At 46.9% G+C, this 18,699-nt stretch overlaps 1 protein-coding gene and 1 pseudogene across 2 annotated transcripts; one reads left to right on the top strand and one right to left on the bottom strand.

Annotated features, from left to right (window-relative positions):
• The first annotated feature begins 118 nt into the window (after positions 1–118).
• Positions 119–2,346, top strand: LOC138080815 (interferon regulatory factor 3 pseudogene; annotated as a pseudogene).
• A 630-nt stretch (positions 2,347–2,976) lies between these two features.
• Positions 2,977–11,035, bottom strand: SLC31A2 (solute carrier family 31 member 2). 2 transcript variants are annotated; one of them, XM_068974652.1, is made up of 4 exons: positions 11,016–11,035; positions 7,072–7,138; positions 4,843–5,032; positions 2,977–3,779 (listed from the first exon to the last, which is right to left on the bottom strand). In XM_068974652.1, exons 1-4 carry the CDS (start codon positions 11,019–11,021, stop codon positions 3,611–3,613), a joined length of 432 nt encoding a protein of 143 aa, XP_068830753.1. In that variant the 5' UTR covers positions 11,022–11,035; the 3' UTR covers positions 2,977–3,610. The 2 variants fall into 2 exon arrangements, with proteins under 2 accessions (XP_068830753.1, XP_068830752.1); XM_068974651.1 differs by lacking the exon at positions 11,016–11,035 and having other exon boundaries at positions 7,072–7,181.
• Positions 11,036–18,699: the final 7,664 nt, after the last annotated feature.

Genomic DNA, 18,699 nt, shown 5'->3' with positions numbered 1-18,699 from the left:
ATGTCTGCAATGAAACCTGACTCAAGCTTTTGGGGTGAAATCAAATCTGGTTCCGAGAGCAGTCTGTACCCTCTGGGAATGTGAGGGTAGGGGTTGTAACAGACCTGGGTTGGTTAACATGCGTGAAAGCACTGTGACATGCTTCCTTTGGTACTTAACCCTGGAACTGTTAGGCTTTCCAAGCACTATCCCAGCATCCCAGCTACTCTCGGGCTCAGGGCAACAGGGTTAGGACCAGTCCTGTCGTCCACTGACTCCTGCGGGTCCTACACCCTAGGAAGCCAGGCAGAGAAGATGGGGAGGGTCCCTGCGTTGTCGTCCATCATGGATGGCACCTGAGAGCCTGAGTCTCCAGTTGAAGAGCAGCTTCCATTTCCTCTGATTTCAGGCCCAGGACTAATGCAGGAAACAGTAGTGAGAAAACATTCATGGTCATTTTACTTATTTCAGCATTTTCCAAAGACCATGTAAGCAGTCTTTAAAAAGTAGAATAACTTTAATAAAAATGTTCCCTGATTTTAAATGTTTATAAGAACCCAGATTCCACTCCATCTCACCTGCCAATCAGACGTATCCTTTCTGATGATAGCTTTGAGCCTGTCTTCCATCTGTGGGCCTGGGAGGCATAAGAACTACCATTTACTAAACTCTATTGTTTAACAACTAGGCGCTGTTGTGGGGCACTTTACCCAGACTGTCTCATCTCCAGCGGCCCTCACAGAAGATATTTATCCTTTAATAGAGGAGATTGAGGCTTAGCGAGGTAAAGTCACCCATCCAACCTTACATAGCTAGTAAGCGACAGAACAGGGATGCAAATCCTGGCCGTGGGATTCTGAAGCTGGGGCTCTCGGCCAGCCCAGCAGCATTTGTCCCGGGTTGAGGGAGGACGGCAGTGTTGTATGTCAGAAATACAGGCTCCTGGGCCCCACCCCAGGTCCCCTGAAACAATTTCCGTTCTGTTAGGGTGAAATCCACACAGCACAGACTTCTCAGCCTCCACTGTCTGCATTCACACCCTTGTTCCACTGGATGCCGTGGGGCCAAAGCCAGTTACTGCCTCAGCCACAGCCCTCATCTGAGCTGATGAGCAGACTCTAGGCCAGGGAGCCTGACCACTTATTAGCTGGGTGACTGTTTTTAGCTGCCTTAGCTTCCTCATCTCTGAGACAAGGGCAGAAATACTTTCTACTTTATTGTGGGAATTAAATGAGTTAATACTCTAAAGTGCTTAGAACACTGCCTGTCTGGTAGATAGTAAGTATTATATAGGTGTTTGTTAAAAACAAAAATTTGAGTAGAGAAAATACCACCTTTTGTGACTTGACTCTGAAGACCGTTGAAATGCCTACTTTAACCTGGCCATATAATCCATTTCTCTAGACAGTAGATTTTTTAAAAAGCCCTCCATGCTGTGAAACCCTCAACTGTATTTAAAGAGACTATCAAACGAAAGAGGCTGCTGATCACCTACAGAGATGATCTCAGCAGTGCCTCAGGGCAGGGGAGGGGTCTTAGCTGGACATGAAAGTGGATGCCTGACCGTCCAACTACAAGACTACAAATCTTGACACCAGTTGTGACACTGAGCAGCTTTCCATCTCCCTGCTTATGTGGGGAGAATACACGGATCAGTACTGAAGGCGTCACACAGTATACTTTGTTTCAGCTCTTTTCTTACTGTAACTTTTAAAAGGGGCTTTGGACCGGAAGGAAGTGTTGCGTTTAGCGGAGGACCACAGCAAGGACTCCCAAGACCCGCACAAGATCTATGAGTTTGTGAACTCAGGAGTCAGGGACATCCCTGAGCCAGATACCGCTCAAGACAATGGCAGACACAGTACCTCTGATCCCCAGGAAGACATTGTGCAGAAGTTACTGAGTGACATGGACTTGAGCCCAGAAGGAGGGCCCTCGAATCTGACTATGACCTCTGAGAACCCCCCTCAGCTCTTCCTGAGCCCCGAATCAGACATCCCTGCTCTTTGCCCAAACTCGGGAGTCTCTGAAAACCCCCTGAAGCAGCTGTTGGCAAACGAGGAAGATCTGATCACCTTCACTGAAGGAAGCAGACGTTCGCCACTCTATACCCTCTGGTTCTGTGTGGGGCAGTCATGGCCCCAGGACCAGCCATGGATCAAGAGGCTTGTGATGGTCAAGGTTGTCCCCATGTGCCTCAGGGTTCTTGTAGACATAGCGCGGCAAGGGGGTGCCTCCTCCCTGGAGAATACTGTCGACCTGCACATTTCCAACAGCCAACCCCTCTCCCTCACCTCAGACCAGTACATGGCCTATCTCCAGGACCTGGCCGAGGACATGGATTTCTAGGTTGCTGGGGAGGCCTGAGCCCAAGCCCTTCACCTCGACCAATAAACTGGTTCTGGCCAGGGTAAAAAAATAAATAAATAAAAAAAAAAAAATAAAAGGGGCTTTGATATATTTTTGCTTCTGCCCTCAGGGAGAGAAGGTGCTAATAACAGTGCCGACATAGGCGTTTGTAGTCCATGTGACAGTTCTTTTTCTAATCATTATTTGTTACATGAACAGAAGAATGGCTTACTGACTAGGCCGGCACTGAGGGTGTCTGCTGAGGGAACAGCGTTTCGGTGCTGGGTTTGCGGAGCACAGAGTTGTCTTCATGGGAGACAGACAGACTCAGGCCCTGGGCAGCCCTACTCAGCTCCTGCAGTTTTCTCTCAGGGTTCCGTGAGCTTGCTGTTTGAATGAGGAGAAACAGAAGACACCCACAGACTATTTAAAAATATATATTTATTAAAATAATTTCTTTTTTAATTCTCAAAGCTTCAGACCATCTTTCCTCTAGCCCATGAGGTACTTGAGTATAGACATTACAGTAGACAGCAGTGATTTTCTCTCCCTGGGTCTATTCTTTCCTTTTCTTTCAAGCGAAAAGGTTCAATATCTGAAGAGCCCCCACCTAACTCTACTCATTGGCTTGATGGCTTATTTCATCTTCAGTCGATACTGTGGCTTACTCAGTATTTGAACGAATCATGTTTCCCCACCAGATCACTATGGGTGAGCAGTAAGTAATAAATAGAAAACATCATGATTGAGTATTACTCTGAATTCTTGGTTTTGCATTAGGAGGAGGATCAGGATAAGATTAGGGCCACAAAGAGCTCCCCTCCCCGACACCTAATCCATTTAACTATCATCTTCCCATGGCAGTGCCATCCCATGGGAGGAGCTCACCGTATTTGGAGGGTAGGTCACAGCCCTGGTAAGATCCTGCTTCTTTGCCTTTAGTCAGCTGTCACTTACTTTCGCCCCAAGAGAGGGAAAGGGATCCAGCAAATGCTGCCATGGTTATGAAATCTGCCCCCAGGTTCTGGTCTCCACCCCACCTCCTGTCACAGCAGCCTTCTTAAAGGCACAGAAAGACTTCGCCAGGGCCCTCTGCAACCTGGCTGAGGAGCGGCAATGGCCTCAGAACTCCAGGGAGCAAGTGCTGGCTTCAGCTGAAAGTTTCCAGGAGCCGGCAATGCCTTGAGAACAGCCAGCAGAAGAAACAGGAGACATGGGGTTCAAGGTGTGGAACAAGGTGCCCCAGGTCCTTCCAGCCCCCAGAGCCCTCACCCTCAGCCAGCTAAGTCATGTTGAGAAGTGGGTAGGCCAGGTAGTAGCCCACACCGGAGCCCAGGACCACGCCGAAGAAAATCCAGGTGTTGTAGGACATAACCGCCAGCATCATGAAGTAGCCCACGACCACCTGAGCGACATGGAGCAGAGACTGGCCGAAGTGACACAAAAACCACCTAGATGGACAGGAACGCCCAGTTAATGCCGGCAGAGAGCTGGAAGCTAGGAGTTGGTGTCAGGGAGTGGAAAGAGCAACCAAGGTACAGGACTAGCTTCTTTATAATCCGTACGCTTAACCCAGGAGAGATTTATTTTTAAAGAGACATGTCAGAAACCAGTGATAGAGTAGGGAAGAGGGACTTGTACAAGGAGTTTGGGATAATCATTTCTCTACCACACTGAGCTCTGAGCTTCCTGGTATCCAGGGCAAAAAGGGAAAATGAGATATGTGATCAATCACATCTGACAAAGGATAATAGAAAATCATCAGTAAGGCAGACATTTCCCCCCCTGAATCAACTGTGAGCTGTGAATGGAAGTATTACAATGGAAGAAGCATGGACCCTGGTAACAGACTAATTTCTAGCTCTGCCACGTGCTAACTGTGGCTCAGCATAAGCGTCTTAACCTCTCTGAACTGAAATGTCCTCATCAGTAAAACATATATTAGTAAGACCAGTACAAAAACACCTCCCTTGCAGCGGGTTTGTGACTGTTCAGGCCCCCACCTAAGGAGCAGACAGACACAGTTAGCACAGCCAGTGCTGTAGAGAGGACAGAATGGGAATCCCCAGTGGCTATCAGAACGGGGAGGGAAGGAAGGAGCAAGAGGTTGCCCTCTACCAAGCTGGTACGCTGCTGACAACAAATTTTTATCATTTGTATAGAAGAGCTGCAGGTACCATCTTGGGTTTGGAAGCCTTAGTGATCTAAGAAGACCTGCTGTGGTTTGGGGGTGGGCTGAACAGACACCCTTGTTGCTGGACTGAGGCTTGCACCGGAGTCAGAGAGATTGGAGCCTCCCACGTGGCTGTTCAGAGAGCCCCAGCCTGGGTATCAGGAGACCTGGCTGTAGTCCACGTCACTGCAAACTAACTGGAAGCGCTTGGGCAAGTTCCGGTCTGTCCCTGGGCCTCAGTTTCCCTTGGATGAAGTGGGGCTAAGTGTCCTGCAGGTCCAGCCTACCTCTCAAGGTGAGTGTGAGCACTCTGCCCGTTGCCCCCACCCCATGTCTGTTACCTGAGAGGGCTTCTGCTGACAGGCAGGGAGTCTGAACTTGAAGAATCCTGGTCTGTCTCTTCGATAAGCTGCTGGCTTGTGGGGATGGACAGGTTCATCAGGGCCTGGTAGAGCAGCCTGGCTTTGCCAACCTTGATGCTTTCATACAACACAGCCAGAAGCAGGATGACCAACACGGAAAGGGCCATGCCTGTCGAAGGAGACTGAGTTACAGAGCCCAGCCGGGCAAACACTGCTCCCCTTCTGGCAGCTTCTCTGGGGACTTGGCACCTCCCCCCACTCTCCCTCTGAATCCATTCCTAACCCCTTCCCCTCCCATCTTCTTCCCCACTCTTGCTGGGCTCAAAACTCCTGTCTCTTTCTCCTTCCAGCCCATTGTTGATGGGAGTGGTCTGCTGGAGTGTAGCTTTGGGCTCAGCAGGAAAAGCCACCTGGCAAAGCCGGCGGGGAGTGGCGGGGAGCATGTCCACCGGCACACCGCCCCACCTGCACCCCAGCAGGCAGCACTGCGTCCTCTGAACACGGTGCATGGGTTCCCTTTAGTTCACGGAGGTCCACCTTATTTCTGTGGCTTCATAATGTCTGTGAAAGATTAGATTCTGCAGAGACGGCCGCCTTGCTCTATCCCACCCCACATGCTCTTCTTACAGTGGCAGCATTCCTGCCATTAAGGGGTGGCATCTGTGTTCCCTCCCCTTGTCCCAGAAGACCTCTGGGACTGCCTCAGCCAATAAAGGTGGAAATGATGCTCTCTGACTTCCAAAGCTAGGTCTTAAAAACTAGGCTTTTTTTTTTTTTTTTTTTTACCTTGTTCTTGCTGTCTCCCTTTTTTCCCCTACCTTTTTCTCTTGGGACACTCACTCTGGGAACCTAGCCACCTTGCCACAAAGACCTCAGCCAACAACCCCTGCTGAGGTCCTAGCTATCAACCAGCATCAATTTTGATCAATACCTGTAGTGATGGGCGTTTGGGCTTCTTCCAGTCTATTTTTATTCCTTTTATTTTTTGATGGTACTCAACACAATTTATTGAATGAATAAATTAAGAACTAAGAATTGACACTTCCAAAACACAGTGATTTTTAAATTGTTTTATTTATTTATTTAAATTAATTTTTTTTAATTGAAGGATAGTTGCTTTACAGAATTTTGTTGTCTTCTGCCATTAAATGACATTGTTTTAAATGGACCTGAGCTCTACAGAATTGGATTATTCATAATCTTTGCCTTTGCCACTATCATTGCTGATCTAAGAACAGTCCTATCACTTTTATTTTATAATCTGCCTACCAAGCTAGAGTTAACAAAATCACATGTCCTATTTCAAAGTAACTTTTTGAGAAACATGTATTATTTCTGTTAACAGAGGTAATAACAGACTGTAACTAAATAAAGCTACTCAACTAGGAAACAAGGCATCCTGCTCTGTTTCTTTGTTCCTTCTATTATGTTACAATGCCTTCCATAGTCTATCCCCAGGTTGTAGGTAGATATATTGTGATCACAGCAATTTCCATCCATAGGTTGCCAGCAGAGATTATAAGCCCAGAAATTAAAAATGGTGAAAGACTAAAGAAAACAAATATGAGTCAGGTCTAACAGGTATAGGGGGAGAAAGTATAAAGAGCTGGAGAGAGAGAGAAGATCAGAGACAATGGGCAGATGGGAGACGTGGACTCTTCACAGAGACAACTGGATCCCTGCAGTGAAAGCTCTGGTTTCAGCAGTCTATTTTTAACATGTAAGTGCTTAAGTGGAAACACAACTCCATCATGAATTAGTGCCCAACTCTGCCTTTTCAAGTCAAAGGAATACTCGTCTCTTTCAAATTTATGTCTCACTTGAGGTCAAAGGCTGCAGCAGCTACTCCGGGCTTCTGAGCTGACACTAGACAGTGAACCCTGTATGAAGGAGGTGCTAGGAGGCAACAAGAGGGCCTGATCTATGTGTCCCTGGACAAGTCTTTCCCCCTCTCTGGGTGTCAGTTCCTTCCCCTGTAATGGAGGGGGAAGCTGCACCCTCGTGCCTCTCTCTGGGCCTCACAAAGAGCTCTTTGCAGTCTGAAGGGCAGAGATTCCAAATGGAATGACAAATGCAAAGTTACCGCTCAATATTTATGGAAGCAGAGTCAGGCTCCCGAAAATGTCCACAGAGCATAACAATAATGAGAACCTGGGTTCCCACTGCCCAGGTTACTCAGTCTACAAGTCTGGGCTTCCCAATTCTTACCTGTAGGACTGTGGACGCTCCAGAAATCAAAGAGAAGCACTACCTCATCTGAGAAGATGAAATGCATCTGAAAGAGAAGGGACTGCATCAGAGGGGGCTTAGGGCAGTGGAAATCATGTTCCCGATTGCTCTCCAGCAACCTCTTCTAAAGACCCAGGAAAACAAGGTCACTGGATTTAAGCGCTGGAAAGGCCATTAGAAGCCATCAGAGCCAACTGAAGCCAGACAGGGCAGGGAACTGCCCAGGGTCCCACAGTGGGTGAGCAGTAGAGCTAGAATTGAGCTGGCCTGTTCCAGGTAGGGGCTTCCCTGGTGACTCAGATGGTAAAGAATCTGCCTGCAATGCGGGAGGCCTGGGTTCGATCCCTGGGTTGGGAAGATCCCCTGGAGGAGGGCATGGCAACCCACTCCAGTATTCCTGCTTGGAGAATCCCCACGGACAGAAGAGCCTGGTGGGCTACAGTCCATAGGGATGCAAAGAGTCAGACATGACTGAGCTACTGAGCACAGCACAGTGCCCGGTACATGTAAGGTGCTTGAGGGTGCCCATCCTCACTGGACCAACCAGTCACAGTGCTTTCAGTCATGCAGAGATGACTCCTTTATGCCCTTGAAAGGCAATGAGGACGTGCTAAGCTGAGGACTGACTGCCTCTTCTTACCCCCAGGGCCCCAGCCATTCTGTTCCAGCAGTGTTTATCATGGATGAGCCCAGGGTCAGCTGTCTTCAGTGTGTACTGCACACCTGTTCACCCAAAATTCACTAAACAGTTGCTGAGCTTAATCCCATGTCCAGCATTATGGAGAGAGGTTAATGTGTCTGCCCTTGATGAGCTCACAGTCTTATGGAAAGAATGAAGGTAGAAGCAAAGAGCATGCAGCACCTGTCTGAAGGCTCTTCTCGAAGAGCAGCTGGTCCACCCTGTGTTCTGGGTGGCATCAAGAGCTTTGCATATAATATCTCACTTCACCACAATCTTCTGTTTGGCAGGGCCAATTAGGTCCATCGTATAAGAAAGAAAACAGGGAACTGGGCTCTGAAAAGTAATTTGCTGAAGGTCACAAAGCTAGTATTAATAAGTTGGCAGAACTGGGATTCAAACCCGAATCAAGTTAGATGCCAAAGCCCCATCCTTCTATGCTGCCTCTCAGTGACCAACAGAAGAGGACAAGATGGGAACTGAATGGGATTCTAAATGCCTGCATCAGGCTTAATGATTGGCAAGATTAAAGCCAGAGAAATCAGTCAGCTCACACTCAAAGAAGGGATGTTTCCCTCCTGTCACCGGGTGAGACCTCAACCAGCAGAAGCACTGTCAGTGCCCAGCTATTGCCAAGCAGATCCTGGCTGAGTTGGGATCAGCTGGTGGAAGACTTCACTTTCAAAGACAATGGCCAAATATTAGAATCTCCAAATGCCAGAGTGACAAGTGTCCCGAAAGTTTTTAAAATTGAGACATAATTGACAAATAATGTATTCATTTCAGGTGTACAACATGATTCCATATATGTGTATATTGCAAAATGGTCACCACAAGAAGTCTAGTTAACATCCATCATGACAATTACAATGTTTCTTTCTTGTGATAAGAACTTTAAAGGTCTACTCTTAGCAACCTTCAAATCTACAGTACAGTATTATTAACTAGTCACCATGCTAGTATATCTCCAGAACATTTTCTCAGAGACTTTTTAGTCGCCTGGTTTTCACCTTTTTCCCCCACAGAACACTGACAAAATGTTCCTTGTAATTCCACAATATAAAACACAGGGCTTTTGGTGAAGAGGGGAGAGAGGTCTGAGCTCTGCTGAAATTCAATGTGTAAAACACTGATCTGGTCCAATTCTAGCCCTTTTCTAACCACTTCTCATTTGCAGATGGGTAAAAGGAGTTCCAAAAGGGGAAAGGATTTGTCCAAAACCTCGTAAGATGAAAACTGAAACCTAGAAAGTCTTTAAAAAATCATGTTAGATAATTAAAAAATAAAGATAGCTTTTTATCTCCCTAATATGAAAGTGATACTTGCTTAATGGAAAAAGCTGAAACAGTACCAAAAAGAAAGTAAAAAATTATTTTGAGTCCTACTACCCAGAGATACCCTATGTCACGATTTCAAAAAGAGTATCCATTGAGGTGGCAAAATGTTCACAACAAATTGATAGGCAAAAACAAATAGGTACAAGTCATCCTGTGAAACTGCATTTACACTGGAACTGCACTCATGGAATTTCAGAAGCCTGCAGCACCGTCTCTGCAGCTGGAGTGAGGTATGGCGCCTTGACCCCTACTCCAACTTCATTTGATAAAGCAGCTGGCATGACTGGAATGTCCCCTGTGGCTAATTAATCAGAGAGGTTCCAAAACTGGGATCTTTCTGTCATCCTTAGGCTTGGGTCAGCTATCTCAGCGACCCCAAACAATTTTCGCAGTAGATCGGAACACCCCCAAAGGCTGTGCTAGGGGTGCAGGTGCTGGAGACAAATGAGACAAGTCCTTGGCCCCCAAGGAGCACCTGTTTGTTAGGGGAGAGGGAGTGAACAAATAGTACAAAGGGGTTTATGTGTTCAGCAAGGGGGAGCCCCGGGGAGTGGGGCATCTGGGGTTACTGGGGACTGAAGATCCCTGGAAGACACCTAACCCAGCCAGGGAGGCAGGTGGCTAGGACATCTTCTGAAGCAGGAAGCAGTCAGGGCAGATGGACAGTGCAGGTTTTCCAAGCTGCAAGTATCCACACAGAGCGTCCACCCCACTGGGGAGTGAGGGGCCCGAAGGAGGGACAAAGACTCACCTCTCTTGCCTTTTCACCCGTGAAAAAGATTCAAATCAGCACACCCTGACTTGGAGCTGCAGTTTCCAGTCAAAGAGCCCTGTGGTCAGACACTCAAGGGGCGGGCCTCTCATCCAGTTTCACAGCTTTGGATAAATCAGGGTCTCGAGTAGCTAAATTATGTGTGTCTGGTTCAGGGCCCCACCCTGTGGGGAGGGGCTACGGGGAAAAAGACAGCAATCACGGGACTTGTTTCTTTATTTTCTCATTTGGAGTTACTCACACTTTGAGAATCCCAGGGACAGAGGAACCTGGAAAACTACCGTCCATTGCCTCGCAAAAGAGTCTGACACTACATGGCCACTAAACAACAACAACAACAAGCACTTCCAGAAAAGCGCCCTCATTGATAAGCCAAAGAGTTCAGGGGCAGATTAAGGTCCCAGTCCTAGCACTGCCTCGCTGGGGAACTTTTCCTATGAACCCTTCCCATCTGTTTCCCCTTTTAGAGGGCCGTCGGGAGTTGGGTGTGTGCGTTTGACTAACGCACTGCGCTGGCTTCCTGAATCTTCAACTCTATGACATTCTTCCTGGAGGAAGAAAACTGTGTACATGATTTATGATTTATTCATAGACCGAAGAGTTTGCAAGCTGTCAATTCTCTCCAGCCCAGATGAACTCTATCAAGAACACTAGTTTATCTGAAACGCTATTTCCAACCCAAGTGTAAGAGGATGGAAAGTGGCAAGCTCTGTTTTTTTCTCCGAAAAAATCAGATCACGAACTTGCGAAGGCAGGGAACCGCCCGGGGGTGTGTGTAGGCGAGCCCCGCCGCCGGCTGAAGTGCTCCGAGAATTCCCTCCTCACGGGCGCCGCCCCGCAATCTCCCCCAAGTCACCGCGCCCAGAGCAGGGGGAACCCCCGCCCGGCTGTCTTCACCCAGCGTACCGCGACCCTCATCCGCTGACTGCTAGTCAAGCCGGACTGACTCCCAGCAGGAGGAACAAATAAAAACCCCAAAGCCCGGCCAGCTCTCCCGCTCCCGATGGTGACACCGCTGCCAGCACAGCCCCTCACCGGCCCCCTGCCAGGGGCGCCGCGGGATGCCCGGGGTCGCCTGCTCCAAGGTCCCAGCGCCCACCCCGCGGCCGCTCCTCCAGGAGGCGCGCGGACTCACCGCCATGGTGAGCGTGCTGGGCGGCCGGGCGCCGGGGCCGCGTCTGCTCGCTCGGGACTGGGGCTCGGAGCCCGAACAGCCGCTGCGATCGCGACCGGGGCTGCGCGGTCACGTGGTCCGGGCGAGGCGCGCGCGCGGGCGCCTGGGACTTGTGGTCCCCGCAGTGTCCCCGCAACCTCGGGCGCACCCACCGGCCGGACCTCCTGCCGAGCTCCAAGAAGGGAGCGGAGCCGGCCTCTGGGCCAGAGCCGCCAGCGCAGCACAGCGGGGTCCCTTCTGCCTTCCCTTTGGGCCCCTTCCTGTTTTGCACTTGACTTGTCTTTCCATGATCATAAAAGGATTTATTGCTTGTTATAATAAACAGCTTAGCACCTGTTAAGTCCGTCTTCTGGACGTAATAACAAGAAGTTAGAAGTAAATTAATGAAATTATGCCCCAAGCTTTTCATGTAACCATCCTTCTTCTTTTTCTTCTTCTTCTCCTTTTTCTTGTTTTTTTTTTCCCCCCAATCTGAAATGAAAAGCAATACACGATTGTAATTTTAATTTGTATTTCTTTAATAACTAGGATGGTAAACTTTCTTTTTATTGGTGTAGCCGTTTTTCTGTATTCTCTGTCTATTTCATCCATCCTGCTTGGGGTGGGGAGAGTTTTATAGGGGATGAGGGATTTTTAACAGTATTTAATTTAAAATATATTTAGTAGCGACTTCACTTTCACTTTTCACTTTCATGCATTGGAGAAGGAAATGGCAACCCACTCCAGTGTTCTTGCCTGGAGAATCCCAGGCATGGGGGAGCCTGGTTGGCTGCCATCTATGGGGTTGCACAGAGTCGGACACGACTGAAGCAACTTAGCAGCCGCAGCAGCAACCCTTTGCCAGTCCTTCTAGGAGGAAAGTGGCTTCTTAGAGAAACCTTACCAGAGGCAGCACTAGCAGACCTTGAACCTGGAATATGACTTCATTTCAAATCCTGCGCCAACAAGAACTGGCTGCAGGACCTCCAGGAAATGGCTTTACATTTCTGAGCCTTGGTTTCCTGGTGGGTAAAATGGAAAGAATAATAGAAGTGTGTCAAGTGAAGTCTTGCGTGTTAAATCCTCATCAGAGAAACTGGCAGTCAGAGCTTGCTCAAAAAATGGTAGCCATTGTCATCCTTAGCAGCAAATATTTCCGTTCTGTTGTAACTGAACAGGATCCTGTGGTTCCTTCCTGGGACAGACCCTTCCTACCTCCTCTGCCTGCTTCATCTTTGTAGAAAACTTCATCTCCTAAGTCTCTCTTGAGCCACAAAAAGCTGACTCAAGAATTAGTGACTGAAAGGGGGAACATGTAGTGACAAAAATTGGGTACTGAACCAGGAGAAACTGGTAAGAACTTAAAAAAAAAATCGGCTGTATGGCAGTCACAGAATCTTACATTCCTTCCTGAAGTATCTAGATAACAGTGTCTGATGCAAATGTTTTGCAGATGCTAAATAGAAGTTAACATTAGATGACCGTGAGTGTGTAACCCCCAGACCTGTTGGAGCCTGAGGGTTAATATTGTTGACCCCTGTGATACCCCCCTGTTACCTCACCATCAACCAGTCAGAGAATTGTGCACAAGCTGATCACACACCCTGCAACTCCTCTCCCTCACCTTGTCTTTAAGAATGCTTCCCCAGAGGGACTTCACTGGTGGTCCAGTGGTTAAGAATCTGCCTTGCAATGCAGGGGACATGGGTTCACCTGGTTGGGGAACTAAGATCCCACATGCTATGGAGCAACTAACCCAGAATGCTGTAGCTACTAAGCCTGTGTTCTACAACCCGTGTTTCACAACTAGAGAGGAAAGATCCCACATGACATGTGGAAGACCCTGCATGCCGTAACTAAGATGCAATGCAGACAAATAATTTTTTTTTTAACCCTTCCCTGAAACCCGTTAGGGATTTTGAGTCCTTTTGAGCATTACCCGCCCTGTTCTTCATGCTCAGCCCTGCAATAAACCTTTCTCTGCTCCAAACTCTGACGTTTCGGTTTGTTTGGTTTTACTGTGCACTGGGCGCATGATCTTGGGTTCGACAACACTATGAGAGGAAGCCACTTCAGAGGCCAAGCCACTTGCGCAGGGCCACACAGCTTCTAAGGGCCTCAGTCTGAAAGACAGTAAGTGTTAAGGGAAATTGGGTTGGGCAGCCTCAGGGAAAAGCATGGGGCCAGCACTGTGAAGGGGTCGCAGGGGGACAGCCTCGGCTGTCAGGGATGTGCCAGGCCCCATGGAGGAACCAATGGGGAGAAGAGGTGTTCTTGAAGCATCCGGGCCTCTGGAGCTTGGTGATTTGGGTGTAATTTCTCACCTCTCTGGGTCTCACCTGGGCAACAGAAATAAGAGGACTTAACCTTCACGCTAGCAGGCTCCCATGCACTCCCCCACCTTCCATCAAAGGATTTTCAACACAGCTTTATTCATTTGACTATTTTTGCTGGCTTTGTTACAATCTGATGAACTTCACACTTAGTTCTCACTTCCTCGTTTGTGTTATAACAGTCCTCAAGTTCTAAAGTGCCCCTTTACTTCCTGACCTCCCAGAGACGTCCCTCCTCCGGCACCCAGACAGAGAACAGAATCCCAGTTCATAATGCTAACACCGTAGATAGCCAAGCCTCAGTCCATGGCAAGAGATTCTTTCCGGATTCTGTACTAGTAGGCTCCCCTTCTCCTGAGAAACAGCAGAGAATCTGCCCTTGTCTTTCCAGCGCACACCTACAGCCCCAGGACAGGACAGAATCCCCAGTCAGAAAAGACGGTGCTGCCTCAGTTATCACAGAGATCAGCCAGGGCCCCTTTAAACTGGGTGCTCAGCTCATGACTGCTCAGTTGGTGGAGGGAAAATTCAGCCAGTCATTTCTCCTGTTGAGGTTCGGTGGAGGAACTTGATGTCTCATGAAAAGTCTACAAAATATTACTTCTGCAGAATATCTGGCTTTGATGTGCAGATAAGTCTGTGTGACCCCATGGGCACTGCTATCCCTCTCTGGGCCTTTCTGAAATGGAAGACCTCTAACCGCTCCTTCATATACTAATGATCTACAGTTATAAGGGAGCTTGAGGTTGGGGTTGAATACTTTATGGCTAGGATTTTTGCCATGTAGCTCCATTCAGCTAACTTTCCTTGTTCTTCCACAAACCTATGCTATTATATACATATATATATATATATATATATATATATATACACACATATGCTATGAGTAGCATAATGTATAATACATACATAATACATAACACAACATTACGCATCTGGGCTGTGCAGCATAGGGGGAGTATGCACACTGGAGGTTGATGAGGTTGGGGGAAGCAGGAGCCAGGCCACCAACAACCTGAAGTCCATGTTTAAAGCCAGGACTTCGGGACTTCCCTGGTGGTCCAATAGTTAAGATGCTGAGTTCCTAGTTCAGGGGGCTCCGGTTCCATCCCTGGTCAGGGAACTAGAGCCAGCATGCCATGATTACGACCTGGCACAGCTGACTAAGTAAATAATAATAATAAAGTCAGAAATTTATTCTATGACAAAGAACCACTAAAATGTTTTTCCCCACTGGGCAAGGTTCCCCAAAGAGGGATCAAACCCATGACCCCTGCATTTGTAACATGGATTCTTAACTACTGGACCACCAGGAAAGTTCCCCAAAGTGGTTTTTAATGTATGCTTTTCTCCCTGCAGTTTCCCTTTTCTTTCCCAAATGTCACTCTCTTAGTGAGGTCTGCTCTGACCACTGATTTAAAACTGCAATCTTTTGTATCCCTCACCAACCATTGCCACCCACCCCCCATCTTACTCTGCTTTATTGTTTTTCCATGGCACGGGTCACTGGGCAGTAAGTATCCTGTTTAATTTGGTTATCTAGTGTTCCTTTCTCTGCACTCAAATGGAACCTCAAGAACAGGGATTTCTGTGTTTTTATTCAAGAAGGCACTCCCAGTCCCTACAAGAGCTCATGTTACAACATGCACTGTCTGCTAGCATTCGTTGAATGAATCAGCACACCCCAGCAGGCATGTGCTTCATTGCTTCAGAAGAAGGAAGTGGTAGAAACCAAGGCAGCCTCTGGATGTGATGGTTTTATTTCCCATGAGACTGTGGCAGGTTTGGTGAGGTTTGTGGGAGCAGTTAGAAAATAAGTTGTGAAGAAGCACAGGAAAAATCAGGGATACCCTCCCCCAACCCACAGAATACCCCAGCCTAGAAGTGGGAGCTTGGAGCGAGGGGCCTCTGGGTCACCAGGGGAGGAACAGTGACAGACGAGACAGAGGGCCATGCCCCAGCTCTGGAAAAGCGCAGCTGCGAAGTCATGAGGCCTTGCAGCCCATAATAATGGTAGCAAACCCAAGCATGGCCCTTCCTCCCAAACTCACAGAGCAGGGGTGGAGAGACTACCTACCAGTCATACCAAAAAACACACAACCTGTTTCAGTTCAGTTCAGTCGTTCAGTCGTGTCCGACTCTGCAACCCCATGGACTGCAGCACGCCAGGTTTCCCTGTCCATCACCAACTCCCAGAGCTTGCTCAGACTTCATGGCCAACAAGTCAGTGATGCCATCCAACCAGCTCATCCTCTGTCATCCTCTTCTCCTCCTGCCTTCAAGCTTTCCCAGCATCAGGGTCTTTTCCAATGGGTCAGTTCTTCGCATCGGATGGCCAAAGTATTGGAGTTTCAGCTTCAGCATCAGTCCTTCCAGTGAACACTCAGGACTGATCTCCTTTAGGATGGACTGGTTTGCAATCCAAGGGACTCCCAAGAGTCTTCTCCAACAGCACAGTTCAAAAGTATCAATTCTTCGGCATTCAGCTTTCTTTATAGTCCAACTCTCACATCCATACATGATTACTGGTAAAACCATAGCTTTGACTAGATGGACTTTTGTTGGCAAAGTAATGTCTCTGTTTTTTAATTTTCTGTCAAGGTTGGTCATGACTTTCTTCCAAGGAGTAAGCGTCTTTTAATTTCATGGCTGCAGTCACCATCTGCAGTGATTTGGGAGCCCAAGAAAATAAAGTCTATCACTGTTTCCACTGTTTCCCCATCTATTGGCCATGAAGTGATGGGACTGGATGCCATGATCTTCGTTTTTTGAATGTTGAGTTTTAAGCCAGCTTTTTTACTCTCCTGTTTCACTTTCATAAAGAGGTTTTTTTAGTTCTTCTTCGCTTTCTGCCATAAAGGTGGTGTCATCTGCATATCTGAGGTTATCGATATTTCTCCTGGCCATCTTGATTCCAGCTTATGCTTCATCCAGCCTGGCATATCGCATGATGTACTCTGTATAGAAGTTAAATAAGCAAGGTGACAATATACAGCCTTGACGTACTCCTTTCCCAATTTGGAGCCAGTCTGTTTCAATTCAGTTCAGTTCAGTTCACTTGCTCAGTTGTGTCCGACTCTTTGCAACCCCATGGATTAACTATTGTTAATATAGCACGCCAGGCCTCCCTGTCCATCACCAACTCCCGGGAGTTCACCCAAACCCATGTACATCTAGTCAATGATGCCACCCAGCCATCTCATCCTCTGTTGTCCCCTTCTCCCTGCCCCCAATCCCTCCTAGCATCAGAGTCTTTTCCAATGAGTCAACTCTTCTCATGAGGTGGCCAAAGTACTGGAGTTTCAGCTTTAGCATCAGTTCTTCCACTGAACACCCAGGACTGATCTCCTTTAGAATGGACTGATTGGATCTCCATGCAGTCCAAGGGACTCTCAAGCGTCTTCTCCAACACCACAATTCAAAAGCATCAATCCTTCAATGCTCAGCTTTCTTCACAGTCCAACTCTCACATCCATACATGACCACTGAAAAAATCATAGCCTTGACTAGATGGACCTTTGTTGACAAAGTAATGTCTCTGCTTTTGAATATGCTGTCTAGGTTGGTGATAACTTTCCTGCCAAGGAGTAAGCTTCTTTTAATTTCATGGCTGCAATCACCATCTGCAGTGATTTTGGAGCCCCCCAAAATAAAGTCTGACATTGTTTCCACTGTTTCCCCATCTATTTCCCATATAGTGATGGGACCAGATGCCATGATCTTAGTTTTCTAAATGTTGAGCTTTAAGCCAACTTTTTCACTCTCCTCTTTCACTTTCATCAAGAGGCTTTTCAGTTCCTCTTCACTTTCTGCCATTAGGGTGGTGTCATCTGCATATCTGAGGTTATTGATATTTCTCCTGGCAATCTTGATTCCAGCTTGTGTTTCTTCCAGTCCAGCGTTCCTCACGATGTACTCTGCATAGAAGTTAAATAAGCAGGGTGACAATATACAGCCTTGACATACTCCTTTCCCAATTTGGAACCAGTCCATTGTTCCATGTCCAGTTCTAACTGTTGCTTCCTGACCTGCATACAGATTTCTCAAGAGGCAGGTCAGGTGGTCTGGTATTCCCATCTCTTTCAGAATTTTCCACAGTTTATTGTGATCCACACAGTCAAAGGCTTTGGCATAGTCAAAAAAGCTCTTAGGTGATATAAACTGGATTAGACTTTCTTTAGGCATTGCTAATTATCAACTGAATAACCTATTTAATACTTTAAAAGGAGATCCTGATTTAAATAGCCCTCGTTCACTATCTCAGGAGGCATGAGAACTCTATTTAGTGAAAATAAACTACAAAAACAATTTCTTACTCCCATCAAACTAGATTTACCTCTAGAATTATTTATACTCCCCTCTCTTCATTCTCCCACAGGACCTCTTGCCCGACAAGAACACCCAGTAGAATGGATCTATACCTGTTTTAGGGGAATAAAGTCACTTACACCCTACCTTGATTTAATTGCTCTAATCATTATCAATGGAAGAAATAGGACTAAAACTCTAATTGGCTCTGATCCTCATAAAATTGTAATACCTATCAATAAATCTCAAATTGAGAACGCATTACAAACTCTTACCGATTTCCAAATAGCTTTTACTCGTGGTAATGAGTAGGCTGATAAACTGGTTTCCTTTGCTATTCTGGAGGAACAGCATGCTCTGTTCCATAACAATGCTGGCTCCCTACACCAGCTGTGGAAAATCCCACACCGCCAGGCTAAAGAAATTATCAGTAATTGATCTACTTGTAGACCCTACATCTTTGACCTGTCGCCCAAGGTATTAATCCTTGCAGTTTGCAACCTAATGAACTATGGCAAATGGATGTAACTCATTGCCCTGAACTTTCTCCATTTTCTTTCTTGCGTGTCTGTATGAACACTAATTCTTCTTTTATTTGGGCCACACCTCTTCGCGGTGAAGCTACACAACATGTTATAACTCATTTATTAGCCTGTTTTGCTGTAACTGGAACTCCTAGTTCTATAAAAACAGACAATGGCCCTGCCTATATTTCTAGACACTTTAAACATTTTTTACAGTTTTTTTCTATTAAACATATTACAGGTATTCCTTATAATCCACAGGCACAAGGCATAGTCAAACAAGCACATCACACACTAAAGTTGCAAATAAAAAAATTTTTAAAGGGGGAATACACAAGGTACACTACTGTCTTCCTTATCAAAAGCAGACTTTACTAGATTCCAACAAAATATATTTTCTAAACCTATAACTATTGTTAATACAGCTTTATTTGTTTTAAAATTTTTAAACTTACCACAGGGAGATATCTTAACAAGAGCAGAAAAGCATTTCAAGGAATT

Source organism: Capricornis sumatraensis, chromosome 6, assembly GCF_032405125.1.
Source record: "Capricornis sumatraensis isolate serow.1 chromosome 6, serow.2, whole genome shotgun sequence".
Lineage (NCBI taxonomy): Eukaryota > Metazoa > Chordata > Mammalia > Artiodactyla > Bovidae > Capricornis > Capricornis sumatraensis.
The sequence above is the reverse complement of the archived record's forward strand: the minus strand, read 5'-3'. Positions and strand labels throughout refer to the sequence as shown.